The sequence below is a fragment of the Pleurodeles waltl genome, chromosome 7, assembly GCF_031143425.1.
Source record: "Pleurodeles waltl isolate 20211129_DDA chromosome 7, aPleWal1.hap1.20221129, whole genome shotgun sequence".
NCBI classification, from domain to species: Eukaryota; Metazoa; Chordata; class Amphibia; order Caudata; family Salamandridae; genus Pleurodeles; species Pleurodeles waltl.
In genome coordinates this window covers 137,425,725-137,449,748 of record NC_090446.1, presented here as the reverse complement: position 1 = coordinate 137,449,748, position 24,024 = coordinate 137,425,725, and the positions used below count along the sequence as shown (strand labels likewise).

The 24,024-nt window shown below is 47.4% G+C and overlaps 1 protein-coding gene across 7 annotated transcripts in view; it reads right to left on the bottom strand.

Annotated features, from left to right (window-relative positions):
- Positions 1–24,024, bottom strand: part of DNMT3B (DNA methyltransferase 3 beta) — a 543,013-nt gene that overhangs the window by 228,758 nt on the left and 290,231 nt on the right. For all 7 annotated transcript variants that reach the window (XM_069243399.1, XM_069243402.1, XM_069243397.1 and 4 more), the window contains 2 exons: positions 22,792–22,933; positions 38–160 (listed from right to left, as the gene is read on the bottom strand). In XM_069243399.1, the coding sequence (XP_069099500.1) occupies positions 38–160; positions 22,792–22,933 (265 nt within the window). The remainder of the gene's footprint in view (positions 1–37; positions 161–22,791; positions 22,934–24,024) is intronic.

Genomic DNA, 24,024 nt, shown 5'->3' with positions numbered 1-24,024 from the left:
CACTTGTCTTTTTTCACACTTAAATCTGCCACTTTACCTCGAGTCTGATCAGCTTCGGATCGTTCTTTGTGATTCTGAACTGTAGCTTTTTGTCGTTTAGGGAGTGGGCAGGGCTCTGGGACAGGCATCTCCAGCATACTAGGCCTAAGAGGCCCATTTTCTAGAAAAGAAAGAATGCTGTTAAGTATAAGAAACTATTTAGGAGGAATAATCACATTGTTTAGGTCGTTTTCAATCAGTGCTGAGCACTGAAAAACATGCTTTTCATTTGAACAGAAAATGCTGCTTCCCAGAGGTAGCTCTCACTTGCTACTTGTGGTCCCTCGTCTGTACTTCCTCCTGCTCCCAGCAGATGCCCTCTAAGTGTGACAGCCGCACACAAATTACCGAGCACAGAGCTACCAGCCAAAGCAGCTGGAAACGATTTATTGAGAAACTAAACCTCAGCTCATCTAATCAAAGCAGAAGAGTAATATTTCCTGTGAGGCTAATTTCCCTTGGGTACTGGGCCAGAGATTGGCTACTGGGAAGCATCCAATGTGGGGACTGTTGCAAGAAATGGTGTCCCATGCCTATTGGTACTGCTGCACTCTAACTGTTGAACTAAGCTACTATATTTGGGCACTTTACTCTTGAATTGTTGTGAAGTCCAGTAGGAAAGGCCTACTCTAGGACCTCGTAGGGGTCGGATCCCCAAATACGGCCTGAGTTATATGCTCAAGAGGTCTTCCCCTGAGATGGGGATCTTGGATCATCCATCTCAGCATAGAACTCTCAGAGGAGACAGTGCCAGTCTCTTTGTTGTCAGTGCCTTTTCTCACCTTCAAGCATCGTGCATTAACCCAAACAAGTTGCAAAACTTGAAATATTGTGGTCGTTCTGCACACGTTTTGCCAGTGTTCCTTGGAAAAAAGTGTGTTGAAAACCAAGGGTTTGGCAATGTCCCACGCACAACTCTAACAGGATTCACAATGAGGCCTTTTTTGGAAATGGTAGCCTGTTGGTGGTGGCTGGCCGACAGCGTTCAATTAGGTCTCTCCAATAACCATGGTCACCAGTCTAGATTTCATTGGAGCCTTGTGGGGCTTTCACATTTGGAATGGTTACTGGCTACCTAGGTTGTAGGGGATTTCAGCTCTAGACAAACTTTTGTCCAGTGATCTTGCAGGCCACAGAGAAAGACATCACCTTGTGGCTTAGTTGAGATTGCTAACCATGATGTAAGAATCTCTCTTCTAGTGATTTTGTCTCAGCTTTGGTCTTTTACATGCATTCTAATGTTATGCAGCGATCCTCATGATTCTGGAGAAGGAACAAGCCCCGTCTTCCAGCATCTTAGAACATATTGTGGGCATTCCTTGTGTTTCACAATTTAATCGAGAATGGTGCTATACATTTGAAATACTTATTGCATGCTCCACATTAATGGTGGTCTCAATGCAGACAATCCTTTGTCCATGGTTAAAAAGACTGAGGGCTTTGTCCCTGAAACTGACATTGCTGGTCGGGTGGCAAGCTTTGTAATCATCTTCTTTTGCTATGTGCAGGATTCCCACAATGGTGAAGAAACAAGTTAATTACCTGTAACTGTAGTTCTCCACTATTGGAAACTTTCATAGATTCAGATGCTTAAATCATTCCACGTTGTCGGGATGGGAGCCTCCGGTGTAATACAAAATCACATTCACTTGTATAACAAGCTCAGAGGCACTAGGCCTCTTAATTTAGTAACATCTCACAGCCATTTTATAAAAAAGGACCAAACTTTAGAGACAACCAACCAGCTCTCACCACCCCTTAGAACCCTCCTGTGAGGAGCTGATTTCCCTCAGATTTTCCCAGCACAAGTGCAACAATATCCTAACGCTGAGAAAATGAGGGTGAGCTACCCAGGGGAGGTAGGGTGGGTCACATGTGAATCTATGAAAGTTTCCAATACTGGAGAACTACAGTTATAGGTAAGTAACTTGTTTCTTACTCCAGTATTGGAACTTTCATAGATCCACATGCTTGAATCAGAATAGTAAGCAGTGAATAACACATTTTTCGCTCTATCAACAATAACATAGCTTTCTGGACTGCAAACCAGTATGATAATATGTACATACAGCTCTTACAGTGATCTACAACATGATAGCAAAGAAAATGTGTTATATTAGAAAATAAGCAGATGGAGGGAAATAAATATTTTAGCTCACCGTCATTGGAACAGGTTACGAAGGAGCCAGGGCTGCATCCCGAAGGGTCTCTGTGAAGGGTCTCCGTGTCCAGGAAGTAATGCTGCGTGGAGGTGTGAGCTGTTCTCCATGTCGCAACATGGCAGATGTCTTTAATGGAAACACCAGCAAACAGCGCACAGGATGATGAGATCGCTCTTGTAGAATGCGCTCGTACAGTTGTATTCAAAGGTCGTCCTGCCTTTTGATGACAAAATATGACTGCGTCCTTAATCCACCGGGATATAGGGGGTCATTCCGACCCTGGCGGCCGGGGTCCGCGGGAGCACCGCCAACAGGCTGGCGGTGCTCCTTTGGGCATTCTGCGCGGCCAGAAACGGAAAGTCGCGGTGTACCGCCGACTTTCCGCTGCCCTGGGGAATCCTCCATGGCGGCGCAGCTTGCTGCGCCGCCATGGGGATTCCGCCCCCCATACCGCCATCCTGTTCCTGGCGGTTTCGGCCGCAAGGAACAGGATGGCGGTATGGGCTGTCGTGGGGCCACTGGGGGCCCCTGCAGGGGCCCCCGTAAGAGGGCCCCACTTAGAATTTCAGTGTCTGCTTAGCAGACACTGAAATTCGCGACGGGTGCTACTGCACCCGTCGCACCCCTTCCACTCCGCCGGCTCCATTCGGAGCCAGCTTCCTCGTGGAAGGGTGTTTCCCGCTGGGCTGGCGGGCGGCCTTTTGGCGGTCGCCTACCAGCCCAGCGGGAAACCCAGAATGACCGCCGCGGTCTTCTGGCGGTTCCCGCTTGGCGGGCGGCGGAAAGACCCCCATAGTCTGTTTGGTCATCGAGTGACCTTTCCTAGTAGCACTGAACGCTACAAACAACTGAGTAGACTCTCTGAATGCCTTTGTACTGTCCAGACAGAATTGTATGCATCGTTTCAAGTCGAGCGAATACAGAGTTCTTTCCGCAGTAGTTGGCGGGTTTGGAAAGAAAGTATTGAGCACCACCGGCTCATTGATATGGAACTCAGAAGGTACCTTGGGCACGAACTTAGGATTGGTGCGCAGGATGACTCTGTCCTGTCTGAACTGCAGAAAAGGCTCTTGTATAGTGAAAGCTTGAATTTCACTAACTCTCCGGGCCGAATTAAGGGCAAGAAGAAGAGCCACCTTCCAAGTGAGGTACTTAATGTCTGCTCTGTGAATCGGCTCAAAGGGCTCCTTCATAAGCTAGCCAAGAACAATGTTAAGTTGCCATGCCGGCGGCGGAGGATTCACTGGAGGAAATGATCTGGAGAGACCTTTGAGAAATTGCTTTACCAATTTGAGAGAGCATAAAGATGGTTTGCCAGGTAATCTTCCATATCTGGATATGGCAGCTAGATGGACTCTAATTGAGGAGTGGGCTAATCCTGAACGTGCCAGCTGTAATAAATAGGGCAACACTGCCTCTGGTGCAGAGGATAGAGGATGTATGTTTTGTGCTTCGCACCAAATACAAAACCTCTTCCATTTTAGTCAGTAAGACTTGCTGGTACTCGCTGCAAGTGCATTACCTAGCACGTCTCTGCATTCAGGCGGGAGGTCTAAATGCCCAAACTCATTGTACTCAGGAGCCATGCGGGAAAATTGAGCGATTTGGGATCCGATGTCACACCTTCCCCTGATTGATGGTAAGCAGGTCTGGGATTGGTCTGAGCCTGATGGGTGGAGAGGCTGACAGTAGGAGCAACTCCGGTGTACCACGGTTGACACGGCCACGCTGGAGCTATGAGGATCAGTTGACAAGGTTCTGATTTAATTTTCCTGATCACCCTTGCGAAGAGGGGAATCGGAGGAAAGGCGCACGCATAGATCCCTGACCATGCGATCGAAAATGCATCCCCCTATGTCCCCTGTTGGTGATGCCAACTTGCATAATGTCGGCATTTGGCGTTCTGGGAGGATGCAAATAGGTCCAAACTCGGTTTCCCCTACTTGTCAAATATCTGATCTAGCGTCCTCTGGTGTAGCTCCCACTCGTGGGAGGATGTGGTCAGCCTGCTTAGGGAATCGGCAATGGTATTTTGAAGGCCTGGGACATGCTCCACAATGATGTGGATGGAGTGGTGAATGCACCATTTCCAGATGGTCTGAGCCTCTCGGGAGAGTATGTGAGACCGTGTTCCTCCCTGTTTGTTCAGGTAGTGCATTGTGGTGGTATTGTCTGTCCTGACAAGCACAGCTGACCCTCGTATCCTTGGAAGGAAGGCTTGTAGTGCATAATGGACCACTCTCAGCTCGAGAAGATTTATGTGGAACGAACGATGACAGGGTGGCCACTTGCCGCTCACCCGAAGGTCCTGCAAGCATGCGCCCCATCCTGTGAGCGATGCATCTGTGGCAACAGTCATTGGAGGAACTCGTGCCAAGAAACTGAGACCTTTGTAAACGTTCTCGGGAGCTGTCCACCAATCCAAAGAATGAAGCATACGCAGCGTGACGCTGATCGTATCGTTGAAGGAACCTGCCTCTAGTATCCACTGTTTGTCCAGTTCTTCTTGAATTGGACGCATTCGGAGGCGGCAGAATGGAATGAGGCTGATGCACGATGACATCATGCCCAGCAAGGATTTGTACTGTCGGACGGAAAGAGACCTTTTTCGTTGAATGTTCCTTGACAGCTGTATTAGCTTTGTTTGTCTGTCCGGCGCTGGATAGGCTTTGGCACGTTGAGTGTCTAAGATTGCCCCCAGGAAGGCTAGACGAGTAGACGGCTGCAGGGACGATTATTCCCCTGTTGAGTGTAAGGCCTAATTCCTTGAAAAGGCGCTGAGTTGTCCTGACTGACCTTTTTGCTGTTTGGATATCTGGAGCTTTTACTAACCAGTCGTCAAGGTAGGGGAAGAATTGCTGCCTGTTCCTTCTCAGGCAGGCCATCACTGGCGCTAGACATTTGGTAAAGATTTGTGGTGCTGAACGTAGGCCAAAGGGAAGGACCTTGAACTGGAAGTGTTTGCCGTTGACTGCAAACCTCAGGTACTTTCGATGGAGCAGATGGATGGATATGTGAAAGTACGTGTCGTGAAGGTCCAGAGATGCCATGTAGTCCACTTTGTTTAGAAGCTGGAGGACGTCTTGGAGGGTGACCATTCAAAATATCTGCTTTTTGAGGCATTTGTTTAGCTCCCGTAAGTCCAGAATCGCCCGCCAAAGGCAAGACTTTTTTCGGGTGAGAACAAAACAGGAGTAAAACCCCTTCCCCTTCTGAGAATGTGGGACAGACTGTATAGCCCCTTTCCTCAACATGGTAGCTACCTCCAGACGAAGTAGACAAAGGTGTTTTTGATGAACTTGCGATGGAGGCATTTGGGTAAATTCTAATAGGAGTCCGAAACGGATCACATCCAGCACCCACTTGTCTTTGGTTATCTGTTGCCAGCGATGTAGATGATATTTGAGTGTTCCATGATAAGTTGGAGGAGGATGAATGAGTTGTGTCAGTTGACAGTCATTGTCTACGCGTGGACTCTTTAGGTTGACGCCCCTGTTTGGACTTATGGTAGGGCCTGGTGTATGCCGCTGGAGGTAGCTGCCTCGGCTGATAATGTGCCCTAGCAGGCTGAAACATGGATGTATAGGATCGGTACCTATATTGTTGGTATCCACCACGAAAGGACGGCTGACCTCTGCCTCTAGCACCCCGAAAGGGCACTTTCCTGTATTGTAGAGTGCCTAAGGATTTGGCTGTTTCCGTATCTGCCTTGATGGTTTGAAGGGAGTCGTCGACGTGTTTATCAAACAGAGCCTCTCCGTCAAATGGAAGGTCCAGGATTTTCATCTGTACCTCTGCCCGAAAATTGGTGGCTTTAAGCCAGCCTTGCCGCCCTAATACAGCTGAACCAGCGAGTAGTCTAAAACCCATCGCCGCTATGTCTACCACACAATCAATTATTTCCGCTGATGAATGCTGACCTTCCAAAAGAAATTTCCTAGCTTCCGCTTTGGAGGCATCTGGGAGCTCTTCTAGCGATTGGGATACGTCTAACCAGAGCAACCGATCGTACCGGCCCAGCTGAGCAAGGAAGTTGGCCGCTCTGATGACAATGGCTGACATGGAAGAAAAGCATTTGCCAATATTATTTAGGAGCCTTCCTTCTTTATCTGGCGGTGATGTTAAAGGCATAGAAGGATTCCTAGATCGACGTTGGCCGGCCTGTGATATGACGGAGTCCGGTTTTGGATGTCCTGAAAGGCAGGCCGGGGCATCCTCTGTTGGTTTTTATTTTTTGTCTAGTCTCGGTAGGGACCGTAGATGTGTTTTGCATAATCTTCAGGCCCTGGCTACACACATGGTCTATGATTGGAATTGCTGACCATTTTTCTGTGAGGTTCTCTGAAGTCATACAGTAAGCAATCCTGCTGAGTGGTGGGCATAGGGAGATCGAACCGTGTGGCAGCACGCTCAAGCAGGTTATGGAAGCCCCCTATATCATCAGGTGGAGACTCAACTACGGGTGCTGTAGGCGAGGCAGGAGCCGAAATGATGTAATCACCCCACTCAACAGTGGCAGGCTGTATCTCACCTTCCTCCGCATCATCATCAGAGGATACCTGTTGTCTTGGTGTGGAAATCAGAGACTGCTGTGACCTTGTTGAGGAGCATGATGTGGTTGTGGTAAGAGTAGAGTTGCTGGCTGCAGCGGAAGCAATGGCTGTTGTGCGGACAAAGGTTTAGGTGGGAAACATTCCTGATAATCCGCCAACATCGCCTGTAAATCTGATACCAATCCAGGAGGGAGGCCGACCAATGGCGACTGCTCATAGTAGCCTTGGGTATAGTAAGAAGCCTCATCATCGTCGGAGTACTCTTGGCACTTGACCCTTAGTTCCAAAGGGCAGCAGGCGACTCCAAAAATACCTTCCTATTCGGAATCATCTTCATTTAAGAGATGAGGTGGTAAAAGGCTGGAGACCTTGCTAGGCGATGTGACAGAGGGCGTTAGGTGATATTTTTTCACCTTCCTGTAAGTACCCTGGTCTCCTGACGACATCAGAGGCAACAAATCTGGTCTTTGTGCCTTTACGGCAGTCCTTCTCGTCAACGGTGGAGTCGTCGACAGTGGCACTGTCGACAAGAGCATCTCTGTCTCGAATGTCGTCGACGGTGGGAACGTCGACGGTAAAGTGGTTGTCGACGGTAGGAGCGTCATCGACGGTGGGAGCGTCGCCGACGGAAGAAGTGTTGTCGACGGTAGGAGCATCGTCGACGGTAAGAGCGTTGTCGATGGTTGGTGCGCCATCGACGATGCCGTCAACAGCTGGTGTTCTGCCGCCGCCGGTTTCAACGGCGGAACACCAGCATCGACGAGGGCATTGGCAAATGGAATAGTGTCAACGAGGCCGTCATCAGTGGGATCGTCGATGAGAGCGTCGATGGTGTAGCTATAGGGCGTGCAGTCGGCGAGGAGGAACATATTGTCGACGAGGAGCCGGATCTCACCATAGAGACAGACAGTGTAGCGACGGTAGAAGTCGTCGTCCATACCTGAGCCGTCGTCGGCGCCATTGTTGACGATGAACCTGTTGATGGCGCAGAAGGTGGATTTTTGAAGGTATGCTTCACCTCCAGTGCTGGCGTCAACGGCTGAGAAGCTGGCTTCCTTTTAGACTTGAAGTCAGAAGCATTCATTCTCATTTTTGAAGGGCTGTCAGACTTTGAGGGTCCCTCAGAAGATTTTTGGCCACTTTTCTTGGTGTTTCTTCTGAAGAGACTTCAGATTTTCGCTTGACAGGTGTTCTTGTCATAGAAACCGATGAAGAGGCACTGTCCTCATCAGAGACAGGGTTGTCCCTGGATTTTAGTTTCTGGAGCCATATGAGGAGACAACCCTCTCTATCCTTTAGGGTCTTGGTAGAAAAGGTTCTGCATACCTTGCAGTCTTTTGGCTTGTGGCTGGGATAGAGACAGTAAATAGAGTCCTTATGCTGGTCATCAACATGCAGCCTTTTTTTTCATGCATGTGGCACAGGCTCTAAAGAGCCCCTTTCTTAGGTGTCTCTGACACAGTAGCCAGTTTGAATCACCCTGAATAAGTTCTGAAGAGAGAAAAATCCAAATTCACCTCAAACAGTGTCTGTGAGAGAAAAAGCTGAGCAGAGCTCAGAGAAGACTCCTTAGTACAACGTGCGGTGGAAAATCGGAGGGAAATCAGCTCCTCACAGGAGGGTTCTAACGGGTGGTGAGAGCTGATTGGTTGTCTCTAATGTTTGATCCTTTTTTATAAAATGACTGTGAGATGTTACTAAATTAAGAGCCCTAGTGCCTCTGAGCTTGTTATACAAGTGAATGTGATTGTGTATTACACCGGAGGCTCCCATCTCGACGACGGGGAATGATTCAAGCATGTGAGTCTATGAAAGTTCCAATAGTGGAGTAAATACACTCATCTCCCCTCTTACTGTCTTACCTGCTATTACCTAGCAATTCCAACTTTCTGAGGGATTTGCCTGACAGCCACCCATATATCAACATCTTGGCCAGTTCACAATGGTTAACCATGCCTGCTTTGGATTTCAAGAGGAAGGTGCACACCCACAAGCCCAGAGAAGGACTTTAACTTCTGTAAAAGATAGATCACTGGTTGGCTCAATCTTCCTGTCCTGACCACCAAAGTAGGATGAATGCAGCCCCTCTCAAGTGAGTATTCTGTAGAATGTTTTAACATTTATGGAGCTCTGCGATCAGCAGAGAGCAAATCCATGTACATGACCAGAAACTGAACATCTACAGGGTTTTAGGCTGCTGGAAACCTGGATTCTTGAGGAAGTCTTGGTGACAGGACTTGTGAAGAGAAGAAGAGCTAACCTGGCCTGCAAAGAGGTTGACTCGAATTGCTCACACAAGAAGAACAGTTGTCTTGATCCTGGTAATATCTTCTTTCACAAGCCCCTGCTGACAACTCACCAATACAGGCCTCTATAGGCAAGTACCTGAGGACTGGGGACACATATTCCCCCAAGGGACACATATTCCCCCTAAAGAAAAAAAAACTAATAACAGTTTGACGACTTAACTGGAAATTAAATACTCAACTATTCCCTTCCCAGATACTGGAATCCATATCTCCATCTTCCACTTACTTGGACCTAGAATCTAAAGCAGCAATAAAATGCACCAAACATACATTGGCTAAGTTCCTTGTTTTTAGTGGTGACCTTTAGAGTTCATAGCTCATTTTACTTTATTGTTGCTGGAAAATCAGATGCTGAGGCTTCAGTCCACTCAGTTGCCCACTCTTACATACAACACCCTTGAAACACAGGACCAAACGTGTCACAGCACTGTTGTCACACTGCATCATGTTTGTCAGTTACCTCTGTCTCATTTACTAGAGCAACAAATTAAACGTTCAGCTGCTCCCAGAATCAATTCAAACTCTGTCTCCAGGATAACAATGACAATAAGGGCCATGTTAAAGAAAATCGAATCCCTAGTGCGTACAGCCTACGATAACCTTTAAGGGTCACTGATCAGCAACAGAAGATATTAGGGCCTTCATGGTCTTTCTTTTTAACTGCTCCTTATTACTTACCTGTACATAATAGAAGTACTCTTCTTTAAAGACAGAGCACTGTATGGGCAGTGAGTTTACTGATTGCTCTTTACTATGTGATGAGCTATCTAAGGTTCTAACCATCAACAACTAGTAACCTTTGGCTGCTTGACTATTTTATCCCTGGAGAGACAAGTTCCCAAAGGTGGTATATTGGTTATCCAATTGGTGTTCCTGAGACGCTAAACAATAGCACTCACAGAGGAACCTGACCAGCAATCTGGGTAAGCCTTAGCACCCATTGAAAAAGTCCTCATATGTCCCGCACCATCCCTGAACTATCTATAATATACTGCCACCATCACTAGACATCTCACTTTCGCCTAAGAAGGGGCTGTATCACCCTCACTACGGTTGGTGGTATGCATGGGTGTACCACCTTTTTGCAGAAAAAGGCTCTGCTGTGGAATATTTCTCATTGAAAGGTAGAACACCTCCAACAGACTCTCAGATTTTTAATTCCACTGGAGGGAAATACACAAAGTGGTTAGGTAGACAAGCTTTACAAAGCCATGCAGAGGACCTATGCCCATCACACTTCACTGTTAAAAAAATGTCCCTGAACGGAAGCAGTTTAAGGCCACGGAGATCCTTCTGGTGGAAAAATACATTTCACACACAGATCAAAAAGTACATGAGTTTTTTAGGACCTCAAACCACTTTTTCCTGTTCTAAAATGAACACCTCTACATGCAGCTCTGCTAGTGCTCCTCAAGACTATCTGCCCTCCCTACTGTATATCTATTACTGAGACACCACATGAAGCTATAATTTTACATCTTGAATGTGTTATACCACTCATCAAAACTTCACATTTTTAGGGAAATGTCAAAAATGAAGTAAGAGATTTCTGATTTCACATGTCACATGAATGTTTTTTTAAACAAACTGATTTGTTCCAATAACTGTCCACTCTCTTCACTTTCCCTACACTAAGCTAATATTTCTCTGCTGTGCTTCCCCCATTCTTAAATCTTTCAAGACAGATTTGGGTCTACAAATCACTATGTGGGTCACCTATTAGGATAAATCTACTATAAAACGTTGTTCGATATTTTAATTAATTAATTGTGTTAGGTGTACAACAAACTATTCGGACAGTCCTCGGAAATCAACAGCCCATAATTACTTAAGGATGATTACAGTAAAATGTATTATTATTCATTCATCGCTAGCCAGTGTAACATAATGCCTTTATTCATGACAACACATGTTTTCCAAGTAATCCTCACGCTTCATCAGTGTAAATCACTAAATTAATATACACTTACCAACTGATTTCTGTAAGGATGAATCAAACTAATATCAGATTATTAGTGATCATTGAGATTTTAAATTCTTATTCTTAACAATCTGTTATGAGCACAATTTCTATAACCAACATAGTTTTGATGTACACTTATTCACACTGAATGCATCTCCCAGGAGTTAATCAATTCAAAGATACACACTGTAAATATCAATTCCCATTTCTTATTTACGTCAAACATTTACTTTAAAGGTACGTAGCACAGACCTTTGCCAGATCACAATTAAATAATTTCAACATCATATTATTAGTATTAACTTACTCTATCATTTCCAGTACAATACCAGTACTAAAGTTGTATTTCTAGTGCTCTTATTTTAAAGCATGGCTTCTCAATGCGGGATTGCTCCCACATCCTCATTCCTCATAAACATTAAGTCATACGTGTTTTCCACTTCCCATTTTATTCCAAATTGTATATTACACTACTAATATTTTCTTAATGTACATTTTATTTCAGTGTCACAATGCACTCCGTGTACTGAGCCCCATTTTTCATTATCATACCTGTTTCCAGGCTTGTATTGTATTCCCACCTTGTGTCAAATATACCATTATGTGGACCAATTCCATTTTGAGGATAATCTATTCATAACGTTTCTGCCTATAAAAAATAAAATAGTGAAAGTTGGTAACTGGTTGGCCTCTAACTAATCAGTAAGCTGTATGACATTCTTAAAACCACTGATTCGTTCTTACCATTGTAGTGGCAATGATCTGGGTGTGATAGAGCCCTATTTTTAGTAACAACAAGTTCTACCAGAAATGGCTATTTATATACTTCCTCTATGTAAGGATGGCTGCCACCACACAGTAATGGAGTTCTCAAACGGATTCTATGATCAGCAACTGTTCCTGATTCATTCTATAAGCAGAGACCTGCACAGACTCGAGTTCTTGCACAGTGACAACTTATTTATCACACTATCTCATGTAACACAACAGACGTATCCTAATGTTAGTGTCTTTTTGAATGTGTATTAGCTATCAATTTTACAAAACATTATAAGAAAATCTATGATCTTTGTGAGAATAAATAGTATTTATAGGGGAATCAAACGTCCATCAATCATAAAGTCACACTTAATGTTCATCTTATTTTGGTTTTAACATTTATGTCATCATAGTACAGTTATAGAACTGATTTATAACAGTGCTTAACAAAACCAGGAGAAGAAAAGGCTGGTGACTACAGATATCATCTCAGAATTGAGTACAAAAGTAAGAAAGTCAGGCTCTACTCTTAGGCCCCTAAAGATTACATACTTTGTAAACTATCCAAAGTCTGTACACTCTGAGGCGGAACATGTCAAAACTGACATCAATAGGATAAAATTAGTAGATACAGTCTACAGTATCAAAAAACAACCTGGAGGGAATGGAAATCTGAATCAGAAAATGTGAGACTTTCTGGAATAATACTTAAAATGCAGTAGAGGATGGCTAAAAAAAGAAAATTTATTTCAAGTGCTTTTAAAATATATAAACCACCCTCATTATCAGTCCCTTTTACTAATAGTCATGGTTGTACCTGCTATGTTGAGGGGAAAAGTAATTTGGATGATAATATAACATTGAATAACAAACCAATTAGGGCCATTCTCATTTGCTGCCCCTATTATGATGTATTGTGACTTATGCTTATCCCCATTAATTTGAGTAGAGAAGAAATCCATGATAATATCGGACTCTGATTCTGTTTTGTACTGCCTATGAGGACAGTAACTCTAGCTGAGACTAACTTATAAATCATATTGCTATTTGTTAGAGTCAGTACTATTAGAAGTAGTCTCATCTCTCCTTGTGTTTCTCTATTACAGTACACAAATCAGTAATTATGTGAAGCAGTCACAGAGGCTCTTCAGATGCAGTAACTCGTAGAAGATAAGCATCAGAGTTTCAATGACTTTGATCACAGCATTTGACTGGTGCACCCCAGCAATAGATAAGAATTAGCTCTCTTATTACGTGAATGTGTCTTACATGATTGAATAATATGTTCAATAAAATATTTTTTATTTATTTTGTACAGTTTTTTTAAAAGGGCTTTGATTACCTTTTCCTTTAGACCTCTGATGTTCGCTTTTGAGTGTTATATGTCAGTTCTATAGCTGCGTTGAGGCGACATAAAGAAGAGTCAGTATCAAGATAAGATGAATAGGACTTAAGTGTGATTCTCAGACTTAGGTTCAATTCTCCTATTAAAACTTCCTGTTCTCACAAAGGTCACAGATTTTCTTCTTATTCTTTTTTGTAAATGTGATAGTTAATATTCAAGCTAAGAAAGCCACTAGTAATAGGAAACAGCTACTGTTGTATCAAATGATATGGGAGGTCATTCTGACCCTGCACCGCCAACAGGCTGGCGGTGCTCCCGAGGGCATTCTGACCGCGGCGGTTCAGCCGCGGTCAGAAAGGGTAAACCGGCGGTCTCCCGCCGGTTTACCACTGCCCTTCAGAATCCTCCATGGCTGCGGAGCGCGCTCCGCAGCCATTGGGATTCTGACACCCCCTACCGCCATCCTGTTCCTGGCGGGTCTCCCGCCAGGAACAGGATGGCGGTAGGGGGTGCCGCGGGGCCCCTGGGGGCCCCTGCAGTGCCCATGCCCATGGCATGGGCACTGCAGGGGCCCCCGTAAGAGGGCCCCGCAAAGTATTTCAGTGTCTGCTAAGCAGACACTGAAATACGCGACGGGTGCAACTGCACCCGTCGCACCCCTGCAACTACGCCGGCTCAATTCTGAGCCGGCGTCCTCGTTGCAGGGGCATTTCCTCTGGGCCGGCGGGCGCTCTTTTGGAGAGCGCCCGCCGGCCCAGAGGAAATGTCTGAATGGCCGCCGCGGTCTTTTGACCGCGGTGCGGTCATTCAGCGGCGGTACCTTGGCGGACGGCCTCCGTCAACAATCATAGTGGGAAACATATCCATGCACAAGATGGCACACGCAGATACAATAACACTGCATTTACATCCCCACAGGACCCCCACTGAGCGTCACCGGAGGAGGTGCCAGCCACATCCAGTCCCCTCCCAAGTGACAGCAGCTCTGCACGCCTGGATCACGGCGACCAACCTGGCCCATCAGGGACCTCTGGACAGTCAGTGCCCCAGCCACAGTCCCAACCCACCTCAGAGCCTCCCCCCCTCAGGAAACACCACCACAGCACCCACCCAGCGGGCCCATCCCTCTGTGCCCAGGACACGTCAATCAGCAGTGTGTCCACCACTACAGGGACCCCAGGCAACCCCACAAACACAGGACGATCAGGGACCTGGTGTCAGTGGCAGTGGGCACACTGTTTAGGGGACAGAGGCACAGGACAATATGGAAGCTGGGAGGACTGCTGTGCGACAAGGGGAGGACAGGCCCAGGGAACCGACTCTCCATGTGGCGCTCACCAACATCCTGGGAGCATACCACCATTCCCAGGAGATCATGGGCCAGATACTAGTCAAGTAGCAGGAAACCCAGCGGCTGCAGGAGGGACAGTACCTGGGGATCAGGGAGGACATGAGTGACATCCACACCACCCTGGTCACCATACCAGGGGTGCTGGCAGACATGGCCAACACCATGAGGGAGGCAGTGGCACACCAACGGGCCCCTGACACTAGCCACACCGAAGAACATCCCTCCACCTCCGCCAACGCTAGTGGACAGGAGGCCCCGCCACAGTACCAACAAGCCACCAGCACTCCACCCCCTGCAGAAGGAGAGCCACAACGCAGACTCTCCTGATTGTCACCCTTGTGTCCACTCTGTCAACCTGTCCACCTTGAACAGCCATTGCTCCCCTTCCTATGCCCCCTTGGACAATGCACCTGTGATACAAATAGACTGGACTCTACCCTGGACTTTCCTCCATCAGCAACTCAGTCCATTGCAAAACCCACTCCACTTATTAGCACCAAAATAAACAGCCTTGGAACAAAATCAAAAATGGAGTCAGTCAATTATTTGACAAATGTATTAGTTTCACAAACTGTAAAGATTGCAATTCAAATGCACTGTAATATCTACATAGGTATGACCTGTAGTGGGCAGCAGCAAACACACCAGGAGCCAGCGTGAGGCACAGAGATCTGAAAATAGAGATGCCAGAGGGTACAGTAAGTGGCCATAGAAATAGGGAATTCAGGCTGCCATGTTCAATGTCAAACACAAAACTGTAATGGAAGGTGAAGTTACAGTGTCTTACCTGTGTGTCAATGGAAATACTGTTGAATTAGTGTAGGTCTGTTGTCCACATAATCTTCCTCTGCCTCCTCTTCGTCACTGTCCAAAGGCTCCACCGCTGCCACTCGACAATCCCCAGGCTCATCCTCCTGCAGAAAAGGCACCTGGCGTCTCAAGGCTAGGTTGTGCAACACACAACATGCAACGATTATCTGGCACACCTTCTTGGGTGAGTAGTACAGGGATCCACCTGTCAGATGGAGGCAGACGAATCTGGCCTTCAGGAGGCAAAGGTTCACTCAATGATCCTCCTTGTTCGCCCATGTGCCTCATTGTAACGTTCCTCTGCCTTTGTCCTGGCATTCCTCAATGGGGTCAGTAGCCATGAGAGGTTGGGGTAACCAGAGTCACCTGCAAATATCGAAGGATACCTGTTAGCCACACACTCACCCTTAGGGACAAACCCACACCCATATACCTACATCAACTGGGTGGGGACCATGGGCTCACCTATTAGCCACACCCGATGCATCTGGAGTTGAGACATCACATAAGGGATGCTGCTATTCCTTAGGATAAAGGCATCATGCACAGAGCCAGGATAATTTGCAGTGACATGGGAGATGTACTGGTCCGCCAAACACACCATCTGCACATTCAGAGAGTGAAAGCTTTTTCTATTTCTGAACACTTCTTCATTTCCTCAGTGGGAGGGGTGGAGGGGGTGGGGGGGAGGGATTCAATATGTGTACCATCAATGGCACCAATGTATGTCCCAGTGCATAGAAGTCGGCCTTCTCTGTGGCCAAATAATCCACCTGGGGGAATACGATGTAGCTATGCATGTGTTTCAGCAGGGCAGACAACACTCTGGTCAGCACGTTTGAGAACACAGGCTGTGACATCCTGATGCCATGGCCACTGTTGCTTAGAAGGAACCACTTGCCAGAAAATGGAGCACTGACAGGACCTGCACTAGAGGGAGGATATCTGTGGGGTGGCGGATAGCTGAGATCAGGTCTGGCTCCAATTGGGCACACAGTTCTTGGATTGTGGCCCTATCCAGTCTGTAGGTCAGGATAATGTGCCTGTCCTACATTGTCGCCAGGTCCACCAGGGGTCTGTACACAGGGGGATGTCTCCATCTCCTTTTCATACTCAGTGGTTGAACTCTAGGGTGAAAACCGGTGAGCAGAAGGTGATATACACACATATTCCAACATTAATATGCAACATTTTCTTTACGGAAACAGTATGTGAAGTCATAAGTCAGTTGATGTGCCAGTGTCTGCTGTGATGCAGTTAGGTGCCATGGTCTGTGCCCCCCTGAAATGGCGGCTGCCTGACTTGTGAGGAGGGACAAGTGGAAATTAGGTAATTCCGCTGGCGTTGTGCGCCGTTGCGGTCGGCGGTCGACAACCGCTGCGCAACACTGCATTGGTTATCATTGGGCCTTATGGGTTCCAGGAGCCAATGGTGATGTACCCCAGCGGTGACGGTACGCACTAACGAGGACGTGACCGCCATTTCCTAGCTGTTCACTCACTTGCTACCTGACCTTTAACAGGAGAGGACCTACACTGCAAGTGCTGCTGTGACCTGTGTCTGGAAGCGACACTGGCCCGAGTGTCTGGGGAAAGGGCCCCTGCCTTCACTTCGGAGGAGTTGGAGAGACTGGTGGATGGGGTCCTACTCCGGTACACTTTACTCTATGGTCCTCCAGACAAACAGGTGAGTACATTGTGAGCATGATGCGGGGGCCATGAATGTATGGATTGCTGTGTGTGTGTAAGCCTTGTGTGTGGAGGGGGGGGGGGGGTCAGAGGGGTCCTGGGCAGAGTGCTGCATGAATGGTGGGCAATGTATGTGCGTAAGGGGATGGGGGGGATATGTTGGGCCATGAGTATAACAATCCAGACGGTATGACTAATACCTTTTCTGCTGTTTTTTTTCTGCAGGTCAGCGCCAATCAGAAAAAGGGTATTTGGAGTGCCATTGCCAAGGAGGTGCGGACCCTGGGGGTCTTTAAAAGGCGGATCACCCACTGCTGTAAACGGTGGGAGGTCCTGCGCCGCTGGACAAGGAGGACGGCGGAGGCCCAGCTGTGGCTGGCCTCGCAACGAGGAAGGGGTGTCCGTCGTACCCTGACCTCCCCTGATGTTCCGCATCCTGGCGGTGGCTAATCCTCAGTTGGATGGGCGCTTGACGGCATCACAGAAGCCACAAGGGGGTGAGTATAGATTCTGAATCATGACTTTGCACGCGTTAAGGTATTACCTGGGTGGGGGATGTGGGCTGTGGGTGCCCCTAGGCCATGGCGAACATGGCAGGGTATGCTTAATGATGAGCAAGCTCAGGTGCACTCCAACCCCAATAGTGTTAGTGGGCATCTACTACTGGGCAGGGTCCTGTGGGTTTCAGGTGTGCAGCTAATGGTGTTAGGCATTGTACCCCATGGGCTGGTGACTAGCATTGTAACTGGTAGTGCATGGAATAGTGCATAGGGCTGTTCCCTGAGAGTTGTGTACATCAACGGTAGTGTTGTTGCTGCCATTGACCAAGTGTATCCTCTGTCTCTTCCCGCCCCTTTTTGTTTTGTCACCCTGTCCTTGTGTGCATTAGCAACATCTGGCAGAGAAGCAGAGGCACCGGCGATGGAGGGAGCTGTATCCCACATGGGCCTGGAGGCCGAATCCACCAACGGTGAGGGCACCTGTGGGATGGAGGGCGAGGGGAGCACCACGACAGAGACAGGGGGGGACACTACCGACAGCAACACCTCCTCCGATGGCAGCTCCCTGGTGGTGGCGGACACCTCTGTGGCCACCCCAACTACAGGTACATCTGCCACCCCTGTACAAGCACCGCCCGCCCAGCAGCCCCTCAGCGAGTTTCCTGTGCCGCTCACCCAGGAGGGTGGGCATCTCCTTCGCCCCAGGCACCTCAGGCCCTGCCCCAGTCAGCCGTGCTGCCCTCAGTGAGGAGGCTATTGACCTCCTGAGAGCCCTCTCTGTTGGCAGTCAACCATACTGAATGCCATCCAGGGTGTAGAAGGGCAGTTGCAACAAACAAATGCATACCTGGAGGTCATTCACTCTGGCGTGGCTGCTCAAAAGAGAGCATTCCAGGCTCTGCCCAACACACTAATGGCAGCCATTGTCCCTGTCTCCAGCCTCTCCCTCCAACTTCCCCTACCCAGTCCCAATCCCCTCAACCCCAGCATATCCCAAGCATACCTTCAGACCAGCAATCACCCAAATCAACACACAGAAGTGGCTCAGGCAAACACAAGCACCACACTTCATCTCACAAGCACTCACACAAGGACCATGCACATGCAGACACACCAACATCCACTGTGTCCACTGTGTCCCCCTCCTCCTCCTTGTCCACCTCCCTCCCAGTACCGTCTCCACTCACCTGCATGCACTACATCCTCATCCACTACCTCCATCACCAGCACGCCTACGACTACACGCCCCTCACTGGCAGTCACCACCCCCACATCCATGCACATGTCTTGTGTCCTCTCCCACTGTGTCTGTGACCCCTCCTCCTAAAGTACACAAACGCAAGCACACAGACACCCAACAGCCATCCACCTCACAACAGCATCCAGCCCATGCACCTGCACCCAAACACAGCAGACTGACACCTCCTACAACCACTCCCTCTTCCTTCACTCTCAAACCTTCACCCTCTTCCCACCCCAGTGTCCATAAGAAGCTTTTCCTTGACAACATTGACCTATTCCCTACCCCTTCCCCCGTCCTTCACCTCGGGCCAGGGTGGCCAGAACCCAGCCCACCACCTCAGTCACACAGCCCACGGCCACTGTGGTTTCTGCAGCAACTGCAGGTGTTAGAGGCTCCAAGGAGTCTCCCGTCAACCCAGCCAGTGCGCCAGCACCACCTGCCAAGGCCAAGACGTGTCCACCACCTAGCAAGGGAAAGAAAAAGACACCAGCTGGCAGAACCAAGGAGGCACCACCATCTGCCAAGGGCAGGAAGGGGCACACAACACCAGCCATGGCACTTCAGCAGTCCGTGGCTGCAGGTGAAGGCCTGGAGGCTACCACCACCAGTGGCAGCACCGCCACCTGCACCGCGGACAGCACAGCCACCTGCACCGCATCCAGCACCGCCACATGCACCACCGCCAGCAGCACCACTGCCAGCAGCAGCAGCAGCAGCCCCAGTGGGCAGCCATCCGAGGCTGCAGGTGAAGGCCTGGAGGCTACCACCACCACTGCCAGCACCGCTACCTGCAGCGCAACTGGCATCCACTGAGCAGCCGTCACCGCCAGCGAGCAGTGTGTGGTGGTGACTACATGGACTGCAGTGCTTCCTGGCCCCTGCACCACCTGTCGGTGTGACACATAGGTGAGAGACTGTGACCTTGCCCATCCAGGATGAAGCACACTGGGCACAAGGGCTCCTCCAGAACCAGTGGAAGAAGGCATCCACTCAGCCCCTCCTTGGCAGGATGAAGCACACTGGGCACAAGGCCCCCTCCAGAACCAGTGGAAGAAGGCATCCACTCAGCCCCTCCTTGGCAGGATGAAGCACACTGGGCACAAGGCACCCTCCAGAACCAGTGGAAGAAGGCATCCACTCAGCCCCTCCTTGGCAGGAGGAAGCACACTGGGCACAAGGCCCCCTCCAGAACCAGTGGAAGAAGGCATCCAATCAGCCCCTCCTTGCCAGGATGAAGCACACTGGGCACAAGGCCCCCTCCAGAACCAGTGGAAGAAAACATCCACTTGAGAGACTGTGGCTTTGCACTCCCCAGGACCAAGCAGTGGGCAAACCACCCACATGATAGACTGTGACTTTGCACTCCCCAGGACCAAGCAGTGGGCAAACCACTTACTTGAGAGACTGTGGCTTTGCACTCCCCAGGACCACACAGTGGGCAAACCACCCACTTGAGAGACTGTGGCTCTGCACTCCCCAGGACCAAGCAGTGGGCAAACCACCCACTAGAGAGACTGTGGCTTTGCATTCCCCAGGACAAAGCAGTGGGCAACCCACCCACTTGAGATGCTGTGGCTTTGCACTCCCCAGGACCAAGCAGTGGGCATGTAGCCCCCTCCAGGCCAGTGGCGTTGTACGATCTTCCGGCTGAGGTGCCTCCCCATTCCCCGTCCCCCTGAGGTGCCTGTGTGTTTTCGACCTGATGCCTCTGCAGTGTTCTCTCCATATTGAGGCAGGAGTCAAGTGTGGCCTTGGCCTATGTGTTTTGGCCCAGTGTGCCACGGACATTTTGGAGTGGGCATTGTCCCTCCTTTTGTATATAATGTACATACTGTTTATTGCTTTAAGAACATATTTTTCTAAATTTATAATATTACACTCAATTCAATCAATTCCTTTTGTCCTTGCATTATTCCTGAGGGTTTCGGGTGTATATGTAATGTTGTTGCATCTGTTTGTGTGTATGGTGTTGGGGGTGGGGTGTTGCATGTGTGTGTCAATCTCTTTTTCCTCCCCCCTCCTTTGTGTGCTAGGTGCAGTACTCACTGTGGTCGTCTTCGCCAGTGTGTGTGTTCTTGGTGTATGAGAAGGTACACCAGCATTGGGAAAAAGTGCAGCTCGGGCTCCATGGCGTTGTGGTTCCTCTTTGAGTGTCAAGAGGTGAGTCGTTCCCCTACAGTTTTCTGTTTCCGCTGTGCTTTTAATGGCGTTGGTACCGCCCCGGAAGAGCTGGCTGATAGGCGTGTTGTAATGCAGTGGGCAGTACATTGTCTTCCGCCTGGCTGTTGGCGGTTTCGGCAGCGGTGTTTGTTGCTACCGCCGTAGCGGTCAGTGTGTTAAAGTGGCTGTTTGTGTTGGCGGTTTCCGCCGTGGTCATGATTACAATTTTTTTACCGCCGGCCTGTTGTATATTCAGTAAGTGGTATACTTACTACATGTGATTGATGTGTGTTGGATTTCTCCATGAAAAATGTTTTAAGACTGAGTTATCTAAAAAACTTCAATAAGTCTATATGAATGTGTGTTTTGTCACCATAATTGAAAGGGCAAAAACTCAAGCCTTTGCTTAGCACATTTATTTGATCTGGCATGAGAACACAATTAGACAGATTCACAATTCGAAGCACTGCTGGTAGTTGCACTCCCATCCTAAAAAGCACATTGCTCTTAGTTGTTCTGATTCATGGCTTTGGCCCAAGTTTGTACTCCTGTGACCCCTTTTCTTTTTGCTCCTCCTTTGCCCCTTCTTGTCATCTTTGCAATTTTGGGGTGGTTTGTTGCACACAATTTCTTTTGTTTTCCAATCTATATCTTTTGGCCTATAGTAAAAAGACGAGTGGATGCTGTTTCATTGGCACTAGAGCCTATGCTAGCAGTATCACTAAGTGAACCATCATCTGCCTGTTCACAGTAAGTCACTGAAAAATCGGACTCACTTTCTGAAACACCATTTTCCCGCTGTTGTGTTGGTATTCAAAAGTTTGATTGGAATACCCTAACTTTTTTTCAAAAAGATGTGTACTCGCCCATTTTCATACTCCTTATCATCCCTGCAGATTTTGGTCATTTTCTTGTTTTTGATGTACACTTGGGTGTTTTTCTAGGACCTCTTTAAGGACCTCATCATTTGTTTCTTTTACCTCTGGTAGGTTTAGTGCCTGGATCTCTAACTCAAAATCTTTTATTGCCTTTAGGAAACTTTCCCATTTGTATTCTGCATGCTCTATTTGGATCATCATCATTCCCTTAAAAGCCTCAAAGAGCAGTTGTTCCCAATCTGATGTGTTTTGGTGAAAGGTCATTAAACGATGGAAAAATGATTACCCTTAAGCCCCGTGGCACCTTTTTATATGCAATATATTTCTTGATCACAGTTGAGTTCCACCAGCAGGACGGCCTTTTTTCCTATGTTTTTCTAACTGGATGTATTTTTTCTTCATACCCTCCGGCTGTTTGGCGTCATATTCTACAGTGGGCCCCTTGTCTGCCCCACTCTGGAACATCTCTTGAAATATTTTGCCTCTGACATCTCCAAATGGATCCATTGTCACTCTCAAAGAGTGTCCCTCGATCAAGGTCCTAACAATATGATCCTATGGGAGTGTAAACTATCACTTACAATATCGAGAAACAAAAAAGGCAACAGTGATTTCTCAGTTACACAACCCCTCAATTTTAGCACTGTAATATAAATCCAACAGTGGTGCTCTAACACTATAATAAACCTGATGCAATGATGTGTGAAGGTGAAACCCAGAGAGCCTCCAGGCCAGTTATTCACAGAAAATATAAAATAGCAGAGCACTACCACCTCATGGGCTGACGTTCAGGTCGCTTCAAATAAGGAGGATGTGCTACTAAACAAGCAGTGTTTTTATGGCTATGGCCATTTAGCATTGCTTTTTGCTTTTTAATTTTACGCCTGACGACGTAGAATGATTTAAACTTGTGAACATATGAAAGATCCGATGATAGAGCGGTAGCTCCATTATATTATAGGTGCACCTTGCAAATAATAACAGAACATTTGTCACATTTGTTTTCCTTGCTTGGATGTTGTTCTTCATACCTGTTTTTCGTGGTGGCTTTAATCCAGAGGACCCTGAGGGTTGAAAGCCTCCAAATGCCCAATCCAGCATAGGCTTCAGTTGGTCTTCCAATGCCTCGCCAGTATTCCTGGAAAATACCTTCCCTGCTCGGATGCTGGCAACCTGCACATTGAAAAACATAAAGTCTGTTGAACATGCAATTCATATATAAATAATTATTTTACATCATATGTAATCCCTAACATGCACCAATATACGCTAAAATGATATAGTCTAATAAATGGCTAAAACAACCCTGCATACTTAAACATAACAGTTCCATGTCTTTTATCTTTGAAGGATGTGAACACTTCATATTGTCAATGATTGTATCACAGTGGTGGAATGTAATACAAATTTGCTGTTGTTGGTAATGGGAAGAGCATGAGAACATCTCTGAGTCTCAAAGGTGTCGCCCTTCCCATCTCCAAACTGACAACTGTCAGGTTTTGCACCCAACAAATTAATTACATATTGATAGAAAAACAGAACAGACACTTAGAGGCAGAAGGAACTGCAAAGAAGTCATGAGGAAGCAGATGATACATAATAGTTGGCAGTGACAACTATATATCCTATTACCAGCAAGGCCTCCATGGTCCATCACATTCAAACATTGTCTCAACGATTTCATGTACTAGGTTGCCAATGAATTTAGGATAGGTAGTATCCTCATCATGTAACCTCTATTCCAAAACATCAGTGATGAGGTCCTTGCAGAATGGTGTTTGTAGGGTTTTGTTTTTTAAACCTATATTTTCAATTTTCAAATAACACTTTTCAATCAGATTCAACAATTGTCTGAAGAATATAAGAACAATGACTGTGTGTATAAACCTACTTGGCATTCATACCATTCATAGCTTTCGTACAATCATTAAAAACTGCAGTAAAATCCCTGGGGCGCTTTTCCTAGGGTGTACATACAGATGCATGGGTCAAACCCATAATTACACATGCAAACAACTAACAAGCTATTCATTCAAATTTATGGGTGGACACTACTACCTCAGGTACTGGATTACTAATCAGTTTGGTATGCTCTTTTTATTAAACATCAGTCAATACATACAGCTGGCACATCAGAGAATAATATACATACATCGTTAATACAATACACTATAAATACCCAGAAAAGATACCCTCTAAAGCTGTGACAATAACATCCCTTTTCAAGGCCCTAACCAACCAAAGACAAGAGATTGAGCCAAACC